Raw genomic sequence first — 20961 nt, 5'->3', positions numbered from 1 at the left:
TGTTTTAGACTAATTTCAGGGTGCTGATTCCAAATCTGATCTCAGATTTGCTCTATCACATCTCATTTTTATTCTATCGGCATACCCAATTTTCATTGATTTTACCCGAAATGAACTCTGTCACTTATGATTGCAAGTTGTTGCGAGTCAGTGACTGCTTTAGTGTTAAAATATGATCTGTATTTCTAGGATAATGTGTTTATAATATCATTGTATGTAGATATCCACATTTATTTAATATTTTTCTTCTGCAGTTTTTATTGAAAATGCAATATTTGATATCTCAAAAACCTGATGTGATAGACAAAAACTGATGCAAGATTTGGAATCAGCACCCCAAAATTACCTTAAAACCGTTGGAATACCTTATGCCAGAAAAGTGTGTTGACCAGAGTTATCAAATAATACATGGTTTAAATGCATGCCTAATACAGGTCACCATACGTCAAAGGGGACCTGTACGCAAACAACAACAGGTACTGCTATTTTATTGCATGCAAACGACAAGCGGTACAAGAACAATGTGCATGCACAATGTACGTTGATTACCAAATGAATAACCCAACCGGCAATGGATACCCATTGTAATTTAAATGCTTTAAATTATCCCCCCCTTCGCACGAGAAGGACTCACGAGTGATGTTATCACATCTACCCCTCTAAGGAACGAGGATTTCTCCACCTGAAGAAGCTATTTGTTATTACTGGCGAAACGTTGTACTCGGATAGTAAATGTTGTGGATTTGCTTTCCAACACACTGGTGTGCTGTACTAGTAACTAATTTGCATGTTTTGTTTACGTGACAAACCTTACTAATTGGCTGTGTCGGGTGGTGGCGGGTTTAACAACACATTTACGCAATCTAACCCAAAAATATATTCTGCAGGAAATAATGGTTTTAAATCCACACAATTAAAAAGATCATTTATGCTCGGACAATAATTTGAATCATCCGGAGTCCATCTCTATAAATGGCATGCAATTATATTAATCTTCCCGAACTAATTCCCCATTGCACACAAACTCTAAATGGTAGTGGTGCAAATTTACGTAAATTGATATTAAAATAAATCTCGTTTTCTGCTCTCGTTCACTGACCAACATTTCCATTGATCTCAAGGTCACGTTTGCTTTGAAAATTGCAATGCTTTCCTCCCCGTGTGCAGAACATTGCGGTTATCACATTTCCACAAGTGGTTCAGAGTACACCGCCATGTGAACTTTTCAACCTGAGCGTGGTTTCTGGCCATGAATAACGTCAGTGGCGAGTGACAGCGGAACCGGTTGTATGGTCAACACTGACCAGCACAGTGCGGCACAACAACCCCATGACCAAAACGGCATGGAGTTGGTCTTTATACGGCAATGGACTTTCCAACAGCTGTAAATTACTGTTATCTTACCTATAAACGTATTTTTTTGTCTGTCTCTGTGTGTGTGTGGATGCACACTTACGAAGGATTTGGCTCTCAAACTGTCGGGTTTACGTAAAAAAAGTAGCCAGGTACCACGCCGTAAGCCCCCTGGTGAGCCAGCGCTATTCTGTTTTCCCCATCGGTCAACTTTAAAGTAGTTAAATAAACAACTTAGTGGTATTTGATTATTATTATTATTTAATGACTCTTTGGTTCTTTTAGGAAAGTCACATAGGTAGAAAAATAAAATAAAACAAAAAATAATATATCACGACGTTTTGATCGCAACACAAGTGGTCGTCCTCAGGCGGAAAAAATAATCCAGTGGAACTGCTGAACCAGCGAGAGAGCTGTTACAACAAGAGGTTATTTATGTGGCAATGGGCAAGCAAGCGGGGTCTGAGCTGGAAAGGAATTCCATTCCCGAACGAAAGCACGTCAGTTGTGTTAATGGGAGAGATTGGGGAGAGAGATTAACATGAAATGAGCTTCCGTCGCCGCATAAGGGTATCATCCCCGCATATGCGCACAACAGCAGTGTTAATGGGAGATTAACACTATTGTTGATGGGAGAGATTAGGCAGGGAGATTAGGGGGATTAGTAAGTTAATGTCAAGTATATGTGTAACACGAGCTGCGGCGCTGCCAACTGTGCTTTGAGGCAAGCGCGGCTACGCAAGAGAACCACCGTAACGGTGGTCGCGCCAGTGAGACACAAAGCCCATCACACAGCCAGAACCATCGATACATCGAGGCTAAGGGAGCAGAGGTGGCCATGTTAGTGAGACGCCAGCCCGTTAATGCAGAGGCACCTAACAGGGCAATGCAACTCAGTCGGAGATAACAACCAAATGGCATTTTTCATTATTTCCTCGCGCTGCTAAAGCTGCCCGGGGGTTGCCCTTAGCAACGCACATGCGTCATCGGTGGAGGGGGGAAGGGATTTCTCATTCGCGTTCAAAATGGAAAAAAAAAACAGAACGCTGAGGTAAATTCATGAAAGTGTCTGTCATAGCGCTTAGATACTATTATTGTAGTGCGGGAGGGGGAATGGTGGGGGGCGGGGTTGCGGCCCAGCCCCCAGCTTGCGACCTCGGCCGGCTGGGCAATCTAGGTGAGGCTGGGGGCTCTGCATAGGACTAGGCCTCACCATGCCACTTTGTCAGGCGAGTACTTTGTGCTCTAGAGTCTATATACTGCTATCGAGTCAATCTAGATTTGAAGTTTTCGTGACTGCAGGGATCCATACTCTGGTTCTTTAGGTAAAGTCACGTAGGTATAAAAAATAAAATAAATGTAATCACGACGTTTCGGGCGCAACACAAGCGTCCGTCATCAGGTGGGACAAGGTAAGGTAAAAGTTAAAAGGTAAAAACAACGAGCCTACCTTTACCCTACCTTTTACCTTACCACAATACAATCACTCTACCCTACCTTTTACCCTTTAGCAGGTAAGGTAAAAGGTAAAAAAGCAACGAGCCTACCTTTACCCTACCTTTTACCCTTACCCCATACAAATTACCCAATTGCAGGGTAATTACTAGGGAACTATTACACATGAACAAGGTTTATAACGGTAAATGCTCGGTAGAGCGCTTTATTCATATAGAATACTCTCAATGATTCCAATTTTACACGCTTGTCGTTGTTGTATCCTCAAATATTGTAACTCAATTTTAACCCACTTCCCAATGTGGTATTGACTGCAAACTTGGTATACTTATGTCATACTGATTACAATACTATATTCTATCATAAAAATTAAAATAAAATATTTTTAAACATTTTTTTTATATGTTATGTTTCGGCTTGGGTCTAATTGTCCACGCTCAACTGACGTTGGCTGTAATTGGCCACGGTCCCTTACGTTGTGGCAAGCCTCGGGGCCCACTTCCTAGAGTCGTGGAGTTCTGTCATTACTCGTACATTTAATAAAAGCGTGTTTTTAATGAAGTTATTTTAAATATTACTTGTTAAATGGAGGCCACGGACTGCGCCACAGAGCTTTTAGCGGTAAACAAGGTACCGTATTTACCGGGTAATACTTCGCGCTACCTTTACCCTACCGGGTAATTCTTCCGAGCTACCTTTACCCTGTACCCTTTACCTTACCCCTTGGCATGTCGACACCTTTACTCTTTACCTTTACCCGGTAACAAAGGTAAATTACCTTACCTTGTCGAGGCCTAACTCCTACTCTAGAGTTAGTAGATACTACTAGAGAGTCAGTAGATACTGTTATAGAGTTGGTAGTTACTACTATAGTCAGTGGATACTACTATAGAGTCAGCAGCTACTACTATAGAGTTAGTAGTTACTACTATACAGTCGGTATATACTAGGCAACACAAGTTTCCGTCTTCAGGTGGGACCATTACAGCTAAATTTACTGTATCAAGATACTTCCTCTGTTGTGTGTAGGTATATATATATCTACACGGGGGTAAATATATTTTCCGAGGGGGTGGGGTCGACAATTTTTGCAAACCTTTTAGATCAACTATTTACCCCCCACTTTCTATAACTTTTTGGACTTCTGCAAGCCTCTTATAATTTTGTTGGTGAATAAATGGACAAACGGCCCACCGGCCTTTCACAATTGCTTGGTATCTGTGTATGTATATGTGTAATGTTTTTAAGAGAAGTTTTGAAATATATCTTTCGCCCAGGCAACGCCGGGTACTTCCCGCTAGTTTTTTTTTATATATACCATTTTTCATCATTTACGTTCCTTCGGGAAACAATTCTTTTCTATTATGAAGTGGATATTAGATATTCACAATTATTATTCTTTTGGTTTTTTGGTAAAGTCACGCAGAACATTTTTTTACAAAAAACTGCGACGTTTCAATCGCAACACAAGCAGTCGTCATCAGGAGAAAAATCACACTTGTTTCCTATAATATGCAGGGTAAATATTGTTTGAATTATCTCAAACTGGTCTCATCTCAGCAACGCGGAATCAAAATGTATATTTATACTGGAGGAATCTGCTGTGCTATGAAGCACTTTTTCACAGATGTCCAGTATTCCTCCTGGGCACCGAGCCCATTCAATTCCTTGGCTGCCGATGCGTCGTCCATCGCCTCTCCTTGCGGCGTGTACTGCCCAAGCCACTCGCATTTCTTAACAGTTTTGGCAATGTCATTAACCTGCGTGTGTTCTCTAGGGCGCCACGGTGGTGAGATGTTAACTACCTTACCTGATATACAGGAGGTCATGGGTTCAACCCCAACCCTGACGCCTGCTTTATATTTGGAGTTTGCATGTGTCTCTCCCTGTGGTCGCATGGATTTTTCTTGGTTCTCCGGTTTTTCCCTCCACATTTAGAATGCGTTTAGAATATTTTGCTGCTATAAATTTCCACGTTTTTGATGAGCCACCTCGTTGAGCGAACATTTGTGGCCAGATCACTTCTGAAAGCAGCTGGAGAGCTCAGTCGGCATTACCTGGTAAGCTAAAAATAGTAAAATAAATATTGTATTTTTACATAAAAACGATTACTGTTCAGTAAGCGCGTGCGTTGTATATGTAACGATGGCTAAGCAGAGAGTTTTACGTTGCATTTTAGCAGCCACTTTTGAGATCGTAACAAAATGGCTTTGTTTATTCATTTTTCTTGTTTTTCTTGTTTTTCAGTTACATATTCCGGTTGAGCTGTACACGGCTTGGCCAGTGGGCAATCGGCTACGTGACAGCTGATGGAAACATTCTCCAAACAATTCCACACAATAAACCGCTTTTCCAAGCCCTCATTGACGGTTACCGCGAAGGCTTGTAAGTAAACACGTACCAGTGCCGCGCGTATCCCCGCACCCGGGCATTAAAAATGTATTCAAAATGCAACTTTGACCTTGAGACTTGTGATGGTGGATAAAGCTCCAGGTAGTTCGTAAAGCCACGACACAATACACTTGGGTATCCGGAGAAAATCGTGTTGCCTTACTTTTTGCTTTTTATTATATTGCCTTTGCAACCCTTGTTTAACTGTCCAGGGGTTGCGGTTCGTTCTGCAACTTTGCTCAGCTGGGATCACACACAGCAGCAACATCGCCCCCTACTCTGATTGCTTGGCAGGACCCTCCTGAAAAAGAGTTGAATCTCAGCGAGGCCTTCCTTTGTAAATATTCATAATAATGACGTTTTCGTGTTACCCCACACCTCTGTCCACCCAGCAGTATAAATGGTTATACCAGAGTCCATCAGATCGCGTGTGATGGGATCAAGTGTGGGTACTCCGACCTCTTGCAAAACTGTTGGCCAGGTGTGGAAGAAAAGGCCAAATACCATCTAGAGGGGTTCGAGATCTCCCGTTCCTGAAGAACACCACGTTATAGGAAAAATGGCGTTGTAATATGCAGGCTGAACAAAGACTGAGGCACGCGGGTAGCATCTAGAATCATCCAGCAGCATCCAACCTTGTGTGATGCTACGCCGTGGCAGCCATACAACTGCGTATTCCTACTCGATCGCTTTATCGCCAATTCACATCCGCGTTATAAAAAATGTGTTCCCAGTACATTCATCGCGTTATATCCAACACGCGGCGTTATAGGAGAACAGACTGGACAACCCATTTCCAAAGCCCGCTCGCAGTTGCACCCGCGTACACGCACACTTGTGTGTGCATGGCTAATTGAAGCTTGACTCTGCCACGCGTATATTTATGTAATATACATGGTAATTTTTTTTATATTGTTGAATGTGACGGGTACTCGACATTACTTGGCATGATAGGTAAGGGTAAGCAACGTGGAAATTTGTAAAAGAGCGTGGCAGGAAAGTGAGGTTACGATGAGTGGAACGCATGTACAGGATGGAAAAAGGCTTGTAAATAATGGAGTTGTTACTGTGCATCGATTACTTTTTCCACTCGACAAGGCGGAGAGAAAGTTAATTGACTCGTTGATATTTCTACGGTTGTTTATTCGGCTTTGTGGATTGGTGTTTATAAGTACATCTTTGCTTGGTATGAAGCCAATTGCCGATTTAGCTGCACACTGGTGCCGTTGAACATTGCTTGTGTGTGCGCTGCTTCTACTTCTGTGTCCCTGTACTACAGTTACTTGTTTCCGGATGGCCGTAACCAAAACCCAGACCTGAGCGGCTTGTGCGAGCCTCTACCGCAAGACCATATCAAAGTCACCCAGGTGCGGAAAGGGACCACGGCTCCCACATCCCTTATCACACTTCTATCGCTTCTCGAAGCGTAATAAGGCATGAGCGAAAGTAGTTGTACATACATGTGGTGGTTACCGTGCGCCTGTGAACTTCACCTATTGAATCCTGCACCCGTGATGAGGACTCTTTGACCAGACTGACACTGCATATCACAACCACTCACTCACATAGAATTAAACCTAACTCGTAGGTTTTCATATCCAATAATTAGATTCACAATGGTTGTTTTGGTTAAGCTACGTAACGATCTGGCTAAATCTATGTTGCAAGACCCTCCACCACCCGACACGGCCAAACAAATTGCACTTTCTCACGTGTACGAGCGTTTAACGCACCAGTTGTTCTACTCGCAATCAAACATGGCAAGCGATTTACTATGTTACACATCGGAAATGTGGCCAACTCTTCAGCATAGCCCCGACATATCATTCCAGATGTCACTGTTTGCTAACCGTGGTGCGTGTACGCGCGCGCATCTGGGTTGTGCAGGAGCAGTACGAGTTGTACTGTGAGATGGGCTCCACATTTCAGCTCTGCAAAATCTGTGCAGAGAACGACAAGGATGTGAAGATAGAGCCGTGTGGCCACCTCATGTGCACGTCCTGCCTCACCGCGTGGCAGGTCCGTTGTTACACCTTGCTACCCCAGCAAAATGTAAAATGTTCCTGGGTTCGATTCCTGACCTCGGGTGTCTTTCTGTGTCGGGAATATATTCTCTCCCCACTTCCCCCCCCCCCTCCCGCCGCCCCCTTGTTCTGCATGGGCTACCTCCTGCTTCACTGGTTTTCTCCCGATGCTTAAAAAAATATACAAAATGTAACCGGTATTGGCCAAACATCCCAGTGCTGAAAATATTATTGGCAAGTTACCGAATTGGGATCGCAAACAGCAGCAACATTCCCCCCCTGCTGTAAATGGTCTGTGTAACATCACACCTTCGTGAGGATAGCCTCTCGCTACGAGACTGACGTAAATATCAAATGTGTCCATTACTTGATTTGATGTAAGAAAATTATTTGTTTACCTAACAATGTTTTGGAACATCACAACAACAACAAAAACCCCTTTGACGTCCACATCGAGTTGTTAAGGTTCACCCTGGGAGTGGAGAGAGTTGACTGCCATGATGCTCGTGCTGTGCAGAATCCTCGCAACGTGTGCAGATTTTACCACTCGCGAGATGCTGTGTGGAGGTGATTCTATATCCAGCATCAAACTGAATAGAAGGAAAAAGTGGATTCCACGTGTGTTCAGGCAATCCTTAAAAGGGAGCTCCACGGTAGCGAGCTGTTGACTACTTCTTTTGGTATACAGGAGGTCGTGGGTTTGATTGCGTTTAAAATGTTTGGCTGCTATAAATTTGCGCATTATGATAAAACACTTCGTTGAGCTTTCATTTGTGGCCAGGTCACCTCTGAAAAAAGAGCTATACAGCTCAGCGCACCTTACCTGTTGGAAAAAAAAATACTTTAATAGTTTAGTTGATAGTTTAAGCTAAGAGGGGATGTCTTTGTGATCTTGAATAGCTAAACAGATTTTAGAAGAGACAATGTGAAAAAAACCCAAACATTCTAAAGTGCCCCTCTGCATTTGTATCTCTCTTCCATGTCTCCATCTCTCTCTAAGCTCCATCTCTGTTTCTCTCCATCTGTCTCCATCTGTATTATTGTGTACGGGGAATAATAGAATAATCTTAGGTTAAACACTTGACAATGCAGAGTTTAGGTCTCGGGGACCCCATTTTGCTGGCTGTAGTCACATCTGGGTATCTTTTAGCGCCACTCCGATGGTTTCCACTTTTTTGGGATATGATCCAATTGGCCGGCAGCAGATTGATTGGGAGTTGATTACAATGATGTCATAACAGGCAAAGTGATTTCCTGCTAAAATGAGCATTGAGGTGGTGCTCTATTTCTGTTTACAGGACTGAACCAGTGGCAGAAATTTTTTCACATTCCTACAGCTGGTGCGATGAACAACCACTGTTGACTTCACAAAGTGGTACTCTTTTTATCGTCCCCAGAGGAATAAGGGGCCGAGTCAACCCCCAACAACGATTTAAACTCGCAACCTTCCGATGGCAAGCCGCCTCTCTTCCGCTGAGCCACCTGGCCGGATGTGTCATAATAATATTCTGTGGTATTGTTCTCGTCAATTTAAACCGAAAGCTTGGTTTAACTGCCCCCCCCCCCCTTCTGTTGTCACCAAAGCAATGTGTATTTGCATGTCGCTTTTTTCCATAGGAGTCGGATGGGCAGGGCTGCCCTTTCTGCCGGTGTGAGATCAAGGGCACAGAGCCCATTGTGGTTGACCCCTTTGACCCGCGGGAGTTCGGCCGCCGCTTGGCCGTTGATCAGTTCGACTTCCGAGATGAGTGCCGGCGGTCAGACATGGACATCCTCTCCCCGACCTTTGAACTGGAGGATGACGACGAGAGGCTGGAGGAACCGCCAGTCTTCATCAATCGCTTGGCCTCCGTCAAGAAGGTGATGGCGCTGCTGCATGCCGCCAATTCACTATTCGCGCGTACGGCCACGTTAACCTGAATGCACCCGATCGACCCTTATATGTCGAGACTTGGGGTGAAGAAGGGGGCTCGCTTTGGAGGCTTTTTCAGTATGAATGTATGTATATTGAACTTCTCTCGCACCCTTACGTAGCCAATCGCGCTACGTACGGTGCCCCCTAAAGACTGAACCTCAGAGGTTTCTCTCGTTATGGTGCCCTCTAAAGGCTGATCCCCAGGGGTCGTCTTTAGAGGGTGAGCGCTCGCGTCTTGGCGTGCGTGCCTACGCTTGACCCGTCCGTCCCCCCCCCCCCCCCCACTTCGGCTGTGCGCAGGTGGAGCACCCCGACTCGCCCGTGTCATCTCCGCCCTCATCGCCCAAGATGGGGCAGCGCAGGAAGCTGCCCCCGGACCCAATGATGGGGTTGCACCATGCGGCGGCCCCCCTCCCCCCAGTGCCGCCCCGCCTCGACCTGGTCCAGAAGATGGTGTCGCCCTCGTCGCCAAACCTCAGCCCCAACTCCTCTCCGAAGGTAAGGTATCTGTTGCCGGAGTGCCATACAGCGGAGCTCCGAACACCCGGAGAACAACCTTGCGACACACACGTTTTATTTTGTTGCTATTCAAGGGCTCAAAAGAAGCGTGGGGCAGAGTGGAGAACAGCAGTAGGTTTTTTTTCTGCACTGCCCTCCTGCCTACAGTGCCAACTGCACCCTTCTGTCACGCACTATGGTGGGCATTCACCCAAGCGCTAGGCTCATCCGGCTTGAGCTTCCATGGTATTGACGAGAAGGTGGGGGGGGGGGGGGGTGTGCGTATTTGAGGCAATGTGGCCATATCAACTGCAATGATGATTCTATAACCGCACATCAAAATTAACGACTCCTTTCTTTCTCGCCGCAGATGAGCAGGAAACACGAGAAGCCACTGCCTCCTCCCCCTCACCTGCGCGAGATGGGATCTCACCGGGACCTGCCGCCACCGCCCCCAGAGAGACCGCACGGCTCGTCGTCGCGCAAGCCGCTGCCCGTCACCCCCGAGAGCCCCCCGCCGCGAGACTACCCCATGCTGCCCATCAACCTGCCCCGCCAAGCCGACCACTTCATGATGCCGCCCACCCGCCCGCTGCCCGTGCCGGGCACCGCAATCGATTCGGGAGCGCCGGCCGACGGTTGGATGGGCCGCGACCTCTCCAGGATGCTTCCCTTGCAGTTCGGGGCGGACTCCGGCCGCGACTTCTCCAGAGCCGCGTCCGGCCCAAGCGCTTCCGAATCGAACCACAGGCACCTGGCCCTCGCGGCCAGCCCGATGGACGCGGCCGGTCAGAACGCCGCGACCGTGAGCCATGTCGACAGTCACGCCGGTTGGGACTTCCAGAGGCACGCGTTGTCGTCCGAAGGTGGTGGCGGAGTGACCATGATGCAGGGCGATTCACGACAGACGCGGCCGGTGCCGGTCCCCGGCCTGTCGGAGCACGCCGCCGCCATGAACAACCAGCACGTGCTGGCGAGCGGCGAGGCGAGGCATGGCCTGGAGCTGCTGCGGCTGCCCACCGCTCACCAGCATGGCTCTGACAGATCGGGGTCCCGCAAACCTACTGAGAAAGCGAAGGTAAAATTGCTGTTAAAATGTTTGTGGGGGAAAAACTAAAATTACTGCTATCAAGCCCCCCCCTACGTGAGAAGTCGGCAGAGCCCAACCACCATCCCTTTCTTCTGCCCTGTGGACACCCGGCCTTAGGCTCGTCGTCCACGGATCATATCTACCTCTCCCCCACTGTCGTTTGTGCTCTGCTGTACCGGGCTCTTGCTTGATTAAAATAATAATTATATAAATAAAAAACATTCCGCCATGATATTTGGATCACAACCATGAGCATTGACAAAGAAAATGGACCGAGCGCTGGAAAATGCTTAAAAGCATGGAGAGGTGCAAGCTGGGAATTATCCTAAGAGACAGAAGAGGAACGAACAAGTGAATCCGAGCGTGTGGGCACGTTGAGAGACGTCGCCATTGAAAAAGAGCTGTGTATAGCTCATTGGGCTTCACTCGGGGGTGAAGTCAACTTCAGAACTGCTGTATTGACTTAAGAACATGCCAAGTAGGCTTGGGGGGAGGACCTGTTGCTAGAAAAGTGATGGGAGGTCAAAGCTAACGACAGTGGTGCCCAGATGCGTCCACTGTTGAGATGGAGCGATGAACTCTCATGGGAGGGAGCTTACGTGTGCAATGTTGCATTTTGACCAAGAGGGATGTGGATATATAATGATGTTGATGACAGTCTTGTCACTTCAGCAACTTAATATATTTTAAAGTCTTATTTTTAAATACGGGATTTTGCTACTTGGCTTCAAAGTAAAATGAGGACTGGCGGTGATTTTAATTTGTTGGACATTAACCTCTCGTAATAGTAATAATAACAGTGTTTGTGCTCTTCAGAATGGAACGCCTAATGGAATGACCGATGGAGACTCGCGACACAATTCCTGGAGACCTCCCTCATCTCCTAAGTAAGCATTTCACTTCCCGTCTATTGATTTCACGCGACCTCATGAAAAAGTGCCGCATAATGCTTGCCGCTGCACCGTCGTGCGGTGAAGCAAGCTCTTGTCTGCCCTCCTAATGACCGCGCTGGCTCTTAAGATGCTTATCTATACACGCAACAGATGTACCAAAAAATACTCTCCATTATCCCTGTGTAACTTGCCAAGCGATTGCATGAGTTTCTCGGTACTCAATGAGGCCTTGACAAGAAGTTGACGACACTTCGAGTTTTTTTTTTAATGCTTATCAAATGTTCAATGAAGCATCAGTGCGAGTGGTATTTAGCTCGATGGTGCAACGCGTTTGTGAATCTGGCCGTGGTATGTCGAACTAATGGAAGGTTGTTTGCATCATACAAAAAACAATAGCCGCCATTCGCCACTAAGTGGTAGTGACGTCACCATGATGTTTGTGCCAGACCAGGTACACTCTAAGGCCACTTGAAGTGTCGAAGGCTCGCTGACAAGAGATCAGAGAATGGACCCAGGTGCTCTGGGTTCACGGAGTAGACTGGCTGTTCCTTCTTACTGTGCCAACTTGCTGTATTTTAGCAGCCTGGCGCTCCGCGACTGCCTCCAAATGCCCAGTAGCATCCTTCACGAGCCTCCTCCATAGCTGGAGTAAACAAATGCGAGCTTGCGCGTGGTTGTCCTGTGTGTTCGTAAGTGGCGCTTCTGCAAATGCCATAGGGTGGCGCTAAATCGATGTTTTGGTTTCTAAGGCAGTGACACTGTCGGCATGGCCACTGCGTCGGTTCTTGTGGGTTGTGCTGTACAGTTCCCAGTGTTTCCAGGTTGCCCCGTGTGTGGTTGTTCGGCTCAACGTCCCAACGTTCCTCGCCTGAAAAAGCTTAACTTCCAGTGAAACGTCAGATGTCATGTTGAACAACGCACGGTACAACCTGAAAACACATCGGGGTTGGGGTTCATGTTTATTTTGTAACATGTGCCGCTGCATATATATCTGCCTTAACATTCTAAACTAAAACTATTTTAATTTTACCAAGCAAGGCCCACTCAGCAATTTAACTCTTTTTCAGAAGCGACCTGGCCACAAATGATAGCTCAACGAAGTGGCTAATCGCGTGGTAATTTATAGCAGTCAAATTTATCGCAGCCAAATATTAAACGTGAATGCTTGTGTATTCTCTCTCTCTCTCTCCCCCCCCCACTGAAGCCACATTACGTCCGCTAAGAAACCTTTTCCACTGGAGAGACTGGACAGCTCTGACGACGAGGACGATGGGCAGATGCACGCTCACACAGAGATGTCCGCTTCTGGATACATGACCAACAACGCTCCAGCCAGTCCACAACAGCATAACAACAACAGGTGGCTCCTTGCTCCCGGTGTCCACACTGTTGTCTTCATCAGGACCACCGACCACGCCACAACGGATAAACATTCTCTTCTCACTTTAGATCTTATAAGTGTATTTATTGCCATGATTTTTCCCGCACCTATTTTAGCACAGTTGCCTACGTATGGTGCGAAAGAGTCTGCATACATGCATACATGATGTATAAACTGAGAACATAATTTTTACAATGTATCCATCTGTTGAGAAGTGGACACTTGAGCTAAAGATTTCTCGTCAGATGTTCATATCTGATGATTGTTCGACGTGTTTGCGCATGACCTTGAGCGCTTTTCCCATCACACGCCAATGAACGAGCGAAAGACGCGTGTAGATGACGTGGTGTGACGCCGTGTTTAGAGTTGTTACCGAGTGACTGACCTGCATTGCACGGAATTTAAATGTTTCGGTTCTACGGTGGGAAAAACAGCGTGGCACCTCCCTGAACCGTGCCAGAATGCCTCGGCACGGCTCGGACCCGGCTTGGTTGTGCAGTGGGAAAGGGGCGTAGATTTGCACGCGGAAAAGATGCGCTGTTTGCATTCTACTTTCGCGGTTTTATGCCTGAAGGCTTGGCCTCTCTTTACACGGTGTGGCAGTGAAACAGCAGGACAACTCCGTACTAGGTTCACGTCTTCATACAACTTACGTTTATGTTCCAGCCTGGACACAGACTTGGAAAATCAGACGTACGATACTGCATACAACATACAAGCAGAGCTAATGGCCTTAAACATGCAACCGGAGCTCAACATTGAAGGTGAGACGAGCAATCTTGATTTTACCTCGAGCGTTTCTTTCAATTCACCACTTTGGTAATTTGTTACCAGTTCTCCAACTTTACAATATTTTTAGTTGAAAGTGTTTCTCTTTAGCTATGTCAGTGATGTAATTTTCTCCGTGTTCAAGCTCCTTAAAGGGGCAGTAGAGTTTGTATTAAAGGCTTTGGGAAATTCGGCCATGACTGGGAATCAAACGTGGATTGCCACGATGGTAGCGCAGTGCCCTGACCGCTGCTGCATTACTCCACCCGTGCTTTGCTAAGTGTTGTCTGTGTGCGTGCTCATGTCTGTGTGTGCGTGTGTGTGCGTTTTGCAGAAGATGAGTACGATTTCCCAACCCATTCTGTGCCAATCAAGGCTCCCGTGGATTCCCCTCAGCTGGAGCTCGACTCCCGGCTCTCCACAAACCAGGGATCGGGTGGGTTTTGCAATTATTTGACCCACTGCCACAATGTGTGTATGCAGGAAGGTATTTTGAACTAGGCATAGTGCTGGTGAACACTGAAATGTTGTTTGTGTGTTGTATGTTAATCATTATGTGAAATGTAATGCACACACAGGTTCGTTCGCTCTCAGAGAAGTGGAGAGGTAGCCAGAATCGCCGTCAACAATTGCCCAAGCTCTGCGGTTCTATTTTGAGATATTTTGCAATCGCCATGAATGAATGTATTCTACTTGTGGGAATAAACCAGAGTACCCTGAGGATCCACGCATGCGGGGAGGGGTGGCGCGGGGTAGCACGCAATCCTCGTCTAGATATAAAACAGATGGAAATTGATCCACTTTCTGAAATGCAGTATCCTGGCAAGCCATGATATGGAGACCTCAACGCCCACTGGTAGGGAGTTTGCGAATGTGTCTTTGGCCAGCCAGGTTACAGGCCACGTGCAGCAAAGCCACCAGCACTAACATTTTCCTATATAGAAGCCACCTTACAGAAGCCGCGGGCAACACAAAACCGTGCTGTGCGTAGCAATAAATACATAAATACACAGCTTCCCCCACCACTGAGCGCAGTCGATGTGTTGCCGTGCCGCAGACGACGAGTACGATGTGCTGCCGCACCCGGTGCCCGTTGTGCCGATGCGCCGCAACGCCCACGAGGCTTCGCGTGGTCACCGCACCCTGGAGAAGGCGTCTTCGGATGCCGGTACGGACGGACGGATGCACAGACGTTTGCGAGCACGTTTTTGTGCACATGTTCAAGTCCGGTCACGGCCAGCATCAGTGATGGTGATTATCTGAACTGATCCTGGGTCTCCCCTACGTTGACTCAGCCTCAAATGAGTAGCTGGTGCTGTGTGCAAACATTGCCACAGGGGAGACAAAGGCAGTCAGGCGTGGTGCTGGCCACCCACTCCTTCGTGTGCCATGCCGGCCTTAATAGGTGCTCACTGACAGCACTTTCCCCAACAGTCTGTTCAAGGCCAGGGGGATCTTTGTCTTATTTAGACAAGTGGATACAGAGAAACTAATGTGGTTCTAACTCATCCTATGTTAATGCCGCAAACACCTAGAATACAATTTCTTCAATGTCCTCGGTTATTCTCGCACTTCAATGCTTAGCTGTTGATTATTTTGATAACTTGACTTACAGTTGTATTCGACACATGTCCTTGTCTGTCTCCGTACCAGTGCAATAATCACCCTCCATCTATTTTGATGTTCCTGCGACTGAATTTATTTCAGGCACCAGAGGCCACAGAAATGTTGAGCGATGTCACTCGGACTACGATATGGTTTCTGGAAGAGAAGCATCAGGTATTTAATCCAGACCTGGGATCTGTTATAATTACAACAGCATTGTTAGCTGAGATTGCAATTAAAATTACTTTGTGAATTGTAGTGCGTTACAAATTGTACAATTACAATCGATCCCAGGTCTGATTTCATATTTGTCCAGCAACCTATTTGTGTGTCGTATAACTTAATATTTTCGAATTGATGTTCACACATCCGACCTTTTAGCCTATTTGCATGTGCCTCGGTCCACAGCGAGCCAGTAATGGAACATTGTCCCATCGCTGCTGCTCTTCTACGTAGAATCGCCTGGACGAGGCTGTTGACGTATGGAATGGCGTACGTGCCGCTGACGAGCACATCGCTGTTTGCGTGTGTAGATTTGGCCCAGGCTCCAGCCCGCCCACCCAAGCCTCTTCCGCGGAGGGCCAGCGCGGAGCGCAGCATGTCCCAGATCCTGTACGAGTCCCCAACGCAAGACGCTCGGCCCACCAGTCAGCACGGCTGGCTCGACTCGTCGCAGCAGCAAGAGTCGGCGGAGGAAGAACGTGAAACTTTAATATCCCTTTTGATGAGGGAGGGGTACTCCTTTGAAGATGTGCACCGTGCCCTTGTGATTGCCCAGAACAATTTGCAGCTCGCGCGCAGCATCCTGCGGGAGTTTGTGGCTGCCCCTGTCCGGCTGTAGTCCCCCTATAAGCGATGCTAAGTGAGCAGAAAGGTGCATCGCAAAGTGGCATGCAATTTGCCGAAGGAACGGCTACTATTGCCTTGGCTGTAATGGCACGACTTGGCCCATTTGCAGTGCTTTGACGGTCACGTGACTTTTCCCCCTTCACCCCGCGGCCGACGGGAGGAAGAGCCGGCTCGTGGCTGCGCTGTGTGTCATCGGAGCGGTGTCGAGTGAGAGCGGCGTTTAGTTTTGGCATAGAGGGACCAAATAAAAAGGTCCTGCCCCGAGCACCGAGACGGCAAGGAGATGCGCCAGCTGTGCCACTGTGAGCCTCGCCTGCGTTGTAAGATTGAGCTCAAACTCCCCGAGGTGGTAGTTACATACCACCGGGCACATGGGAGGAGACAGTAGCATTGGGGGGGTCAGGGGGCCCATGCCGATCAATCGAGCATCGTCCGTGGTGGGTGGGGCGGTTCATGTAGGCTCTTGAGTGGGCACAGCGCAAGGTTCGCCACCCCCCCCCTGCACATTTATCCGTAGCGGTTGTGAAGGCATAGAGCAGTGGCCCCTTCCCTGCCTTCATGCACCCATATCCTTGTGTATCAACAAATATGCAAAAGGGGGCCCATCTGCAAAAAAAATCGACTTGCTGCTCAGTATTTCAATTTCAAAGATATCCATAATTCAGTAAAGCTTCGTCTAATCAAATGAAATGCTTTGGATTAAATTCAACTGCAAAGTATTTGCCAGGTATGCTTTCTTAAACTTCGTTGACAGCATAATGTCATGCAACTTTGTTACTTAAATTGACCTTCGGTGGGACCGAGAGCCACATCTTGACTTTTGCAATGGGTCATGCAAGCAAGCGGCGCGTTGATCACACGCGCTTCTCCATGTGACGCGACTTCCTCCGGGTCCTGCATTGCGTTTTATTTATAAGACAAGACCCGTTTTTGTCTGAACCAAGGTTTCCTCGCAACGGTTTCTTGCAACTGCGGTGCCTCCCCTTGAGTGCCTTTGTAGGCTCCCCACTGCCGAGTCTGACGCCTCCTCCCTCGTGCGCGATCGCTTTTTCCGTCTTGAGTACAGAGTCGCTTCCGTCGTCTTTTTATTGCTACCCGCAAACGGCGGCAGACTCCCCCCTGCCCCCCACAAATGTTCCATTTTGAAATACCGGCCCATTCCTGGGGTTGGACAACGGCCTGGGGGGGGGGGGGTGGGGGATGCAGTTTCTTAAATCCCCAACTCGCCTGCCACCAGCCACCCAACAGTATAATAGATTTGCGCAGCACCGTAAGTCTGTCAGCAGGGCGTGTGCCCGTGGGGTAAAGTATGGGTGCTCTCCCAAATACCCTCGAGAGGGGAGCTCCCTCTAATGGAGGCCTTTCTGCCACCAGCAGTGGCGTGAGTGGGACGCTGCAAGGCTGCACCACCCAAGCTTTTGTAAAGCTTTTTTTTTTATACCCAAAATGTTTATTTGGAGAACTTTTGCATTCAAAGTTATTGGTTGTATGTACGAGGCTTCGCGGACCGCCAGGTTCTGGGCAGCTTGCACTAACGGAGACTGCATCTGCAAAATTGCTCCGTCTGCTAAGCCTTATCACCAGGGTCTCACCGCTGGCCACAGCACCCCAGCACTTTGATTTCCACAAAGATATGGGTGGGGTGGGGGGCTGGGGGGGGCCCTTGGTACAACCATGTCCTTGTAACTTTGTGGGGAGAGTAAGAGTTAATTCATGCAACCTTTTGTAACTAACCTAATGTGAATTTAGATTTGCCTGCTATACATTTTCACGTGATAAGCCACTTCGTTGAGCTATCATTTGTGGCCAGGTCGCTTCTGAAAAACAGCTACATAGCTCAGTGGGCCTTGCCTGGTAAAATAACAATAAAAAAATTGTTTATAATACAAGCAGGTTTACTTTAAAAATAACAAAACACCCCGAAATTCAAAACCAGAGTGTTGGCAACCTACTGGTAGCAGTGCGATTCTGTTGTTTAGCCACCATCCCCTCCTTGAGAGCAGAGAACGCGTTGGAAGCGAGGCGTGGGTGGGCATCAACAGCTGTGGCCACGATGGTGTCTCGATTGTTGAGAACGATGAACCAGCTCCTCTCGAGTTCTTTTGGGGCTGTTAACCTCAGGCTGACACACGGAATGCCAATCAGTGCAACGTGGGTTTTAGGAGTACCCGCGTGTTTGTACCGGGACTAGTCACTTTATTGCACAATAACTGTTTAGTGGTGTCCGCTTTGTGTTGAGGTGCATGATGTGGAGACTACCAGCTGGTTCCTGCAGGCGGTTTTCTTGGGTGGATAGAGCGGAGCCGGCGTGCGAGCAAGCGGAGCCGGCGTGCGAGCAAGCGGAGCCTGCTGCTGTCGGGGCTCGCGTACGCGGGGGCTGTGTGGGCGACGGGGACAGGTGGCACGGTGACGGCAGGAGGGGGATTATCTCTGAAAGGAGTTCTGCTCTGAATCGTGTTTCTATGGCACAATGTAGACGATGGTAGAAAGTACACGAAAGTCAGTTTTAAAAAAATACCCTTTGAAAACCAAATCAGGTTTTTATGACGTAAAATATTTGCATTAACTGGTCTTTTTAAAAGGTTTTTAGCTTTCCACGCATTCAAGTGCATTAAACAGTGGCAGGACTTTTGTCCGCTGGGCTGCAAACTGGCAGGATAATGAAATCGGTGATTTAAATTGTTCATTCTCGCTTGCACGAGTTTACTTATTCCTTATGCCCTAACTTTTTCCTTCCTCTTGGTTAACCGTGCTTTAGTCTGCATCACCACTCCTTAATGTGAATATATAAGGGAACAAATCTTATTTCCTATCTCAACCGATGTCAGAGATGACTGGTGTAATCTTAATCACGTTCGCAGGGAAGTGTTAATTTCCGACAACACTCGTGCTCTCGTCGGCTTTTAAGTGTTTTTTTCACGACTGCTATACATCGATGTTTGGTCTGGCGTCACCTTCCGATGATGTTAATGCCTTTTTTATATTGCAAAAAAAAACCCAGTTAAAAAAACACAGTTTCTAAGGACGATGGAAGCAGCGACGTCCGAAACCAAGTTAATAAAACAAATGTTCACTCCATCTTGTGCATCGGCGCAGACATATCCCCTCGTTGTGATGGTCACGTGGCGGGCGCGTGTTACCAGGTGATATCGATAGTTCGACGCGTCTGTCGAAGTTGCCTTTCTGTTGCAAAATCCAAATGCATTGGGGGGTGGCCCTCGCTGCCGAACGGCGGACGTACTCGCCATAGACGTTTGCCTGTGCCGGCTGCGTGATTCCTGGCCCCCCTCATTGGCACGCGGGTTCTCTCTGCCACGCTTTGGAAGTGTATCTTGTAAAAATTACTTTAGAATTACGTTAAGTCCTGTTTCACGTAATGGCTTAAAAGTTTGTATATTTATGTTTAGTACTGTCCTCGTGATTTAGGGATGGTATTTTTTATTATTAATTTACACATAGCTTGTTTGATTATTTAAAATATACTTGTAAATTATATGTTGGAATAATTGTAAATGTTGGACCTGTTGACAAATTGTTTTACGCTATACAGAGCATCGTTGAATGTTTTCTGTTGAATAAGGTTTTCCATATTTTTGAGGCTTGAATCGGGGGTATATTGGGGTACATAGTTATTTTCTTAACGAATAAGTCTGGTTAATTCACAAATATTCCCAGCCAATTAACTCACTTTCAACAGGATTATCAGCTCAGGGCCAATTATCACCTGGATTTGTGGGGGGGAAAGGAAAAATATTACTGTAATTTTACAATGGAAATAACTTTCTAAACAATTGGGAAACTATATTTTAACTGTCACTTCTGCTCATTATCGTTCTTAAGTCCATGCAACATGCTCATTTGTGTGTGTGGTAGCCTGCATTATCTTGGCCTGTAGAAGTACCAGCAGAAAATCTCTACAATTCTCTTACATTTCTAAATCAACCTGATAATTAATCCTTACACTTAATTCCAGATTTTAAATCTGTACAACCGATGTACATATTGCACTGACTACCTTCTAAAGCAGGTTTTTCAGAAGGGCAGAAGATGAACCCTTGGCCATTTCCCCTCCATGTGAAGAGTTCGCACAAAATGAAGTTCCAGCTTCTCGGATCTTTCTTAACTACTCAGATTTCATAGTGGAGATGTACGCGCAGGGTACCTGTATTTCGTTAAGTTACTCAACAAGATGTTGCCATGGGGGGAATGTGGCAAGGCCCAAACGTTGTTTTCCTTCTTCTTGGTTCTTTAGGTAAAGTCATGTAGAAGGGAAGTAATAAAATAATAAAAATAAAACAATAAAATAATTCTCACGACGTTTCGGCCACAACGCAAGCAGCCGTCCTCAGGTGAAAACCAGGTCTGTCGAGACGACAGAGTCTGAATGAAACAGCACACGAGCTTGGAGCATATATATAAGCTGGGCGCCTTGACAAAGGAATTTGCATATCAAGAGGAATTTAGCATATTATGGAAAATGCAGGAATGTGATTAGTACTACATATGCATGTGCATTATGCAGGATTAACAGCATCAAAGGGAGAGGATATGGGAAATGCAGGTATGTGAATAGTACTAATTCAGCATCAAACGGAGGGGATAGGGGTAGCATTAATCAAGGGGAGGAGTGTTAATAGTATGTAGCAATACAGTATATAATTTAATGTTGGGTTTGTCTGGCAGTATATAGTACGGTGTAGACTCGTGTGATGTAAGAGAATAAAGTTTAGATGGAAGCA

At 46.9% G+C, this 20961-nt stretch overlaps 1 protein-coding gene across 2 annotated transcripts in view; it reads left to right on the top strand.

The window, feature by feature from the left end:
* LOC133341985 (E3 ubiquitin-protein ligase CBL-B-B-like) overlaps positions 1–19237 on the top strand; it is a 76910-nt gene extending 57673 nt beyond the window's left edge. For both annotated transcript variants that reach the window (XM_061550828.1, XM_061550829.1), the window contains 13 exons: positions 5056–5193; positions 6479–6566; positions 7087–7218; positions 8841–9083; positions 9439–9636; positions 10007–10714; positions 11543–11613; positions 12824–12979; positions 13667–13764; positions 14103–14204; positions 14826–14936; positions 15476–15547; positions 15907–19237. In XM_061550828.1, the coding sequence (XP_061406812.1) occupies positions 5056–5193; positions 6479–6566; positions 7087–7218; positions 8841–9083; positions 9439–9636; positions 10007–10714; positions 11543–11613; positions 12824–12979; positions 13667–13764; positions 14103–14204; positions 14826–14936; positions 15476–15547; positions 15907–16214 (2425 nt within the window). In that variant the 3' untranslated portion in view covers positions 16215–19237. The remainder of the gene's footprint in view (positions 1–5055; positions 5194–6478; positions 6567–7086; positions 7219–8840; positions 9084–9438; positions 9637–10006; positions 10715–11542; positions 11614–12823; positions 12980–13666; positions 13765–14102; positions 14205–14825; positions 14937–15475; positions 15548–15906) is intronic.
* The last annotated feature ends 1724 nt before the right edge of the window (positions 19238–20961 follow it).

This window comes from Lethenteron reissneri, chromosome 13, assembly GCF_015708825.2.
Source record: "Lethenteron reissneri isolate LAM-NWPU_2019-01 chromosome 13, ASM1570882v1, whole genome shotgun sequence".
Classification (NCBI taxonomy): domain Eukaryota; kingdom Metazoa; phylum Chordata; class Hyperoartia; order Petromyzontiformes; family Petromyzontidae; genus Lethenteron; species Lethenteron reissneri.
Note: the sequence above shows the minus strand (reverse complement) of the source record. Positions and strands in the feature narration are given on the sequence as shown.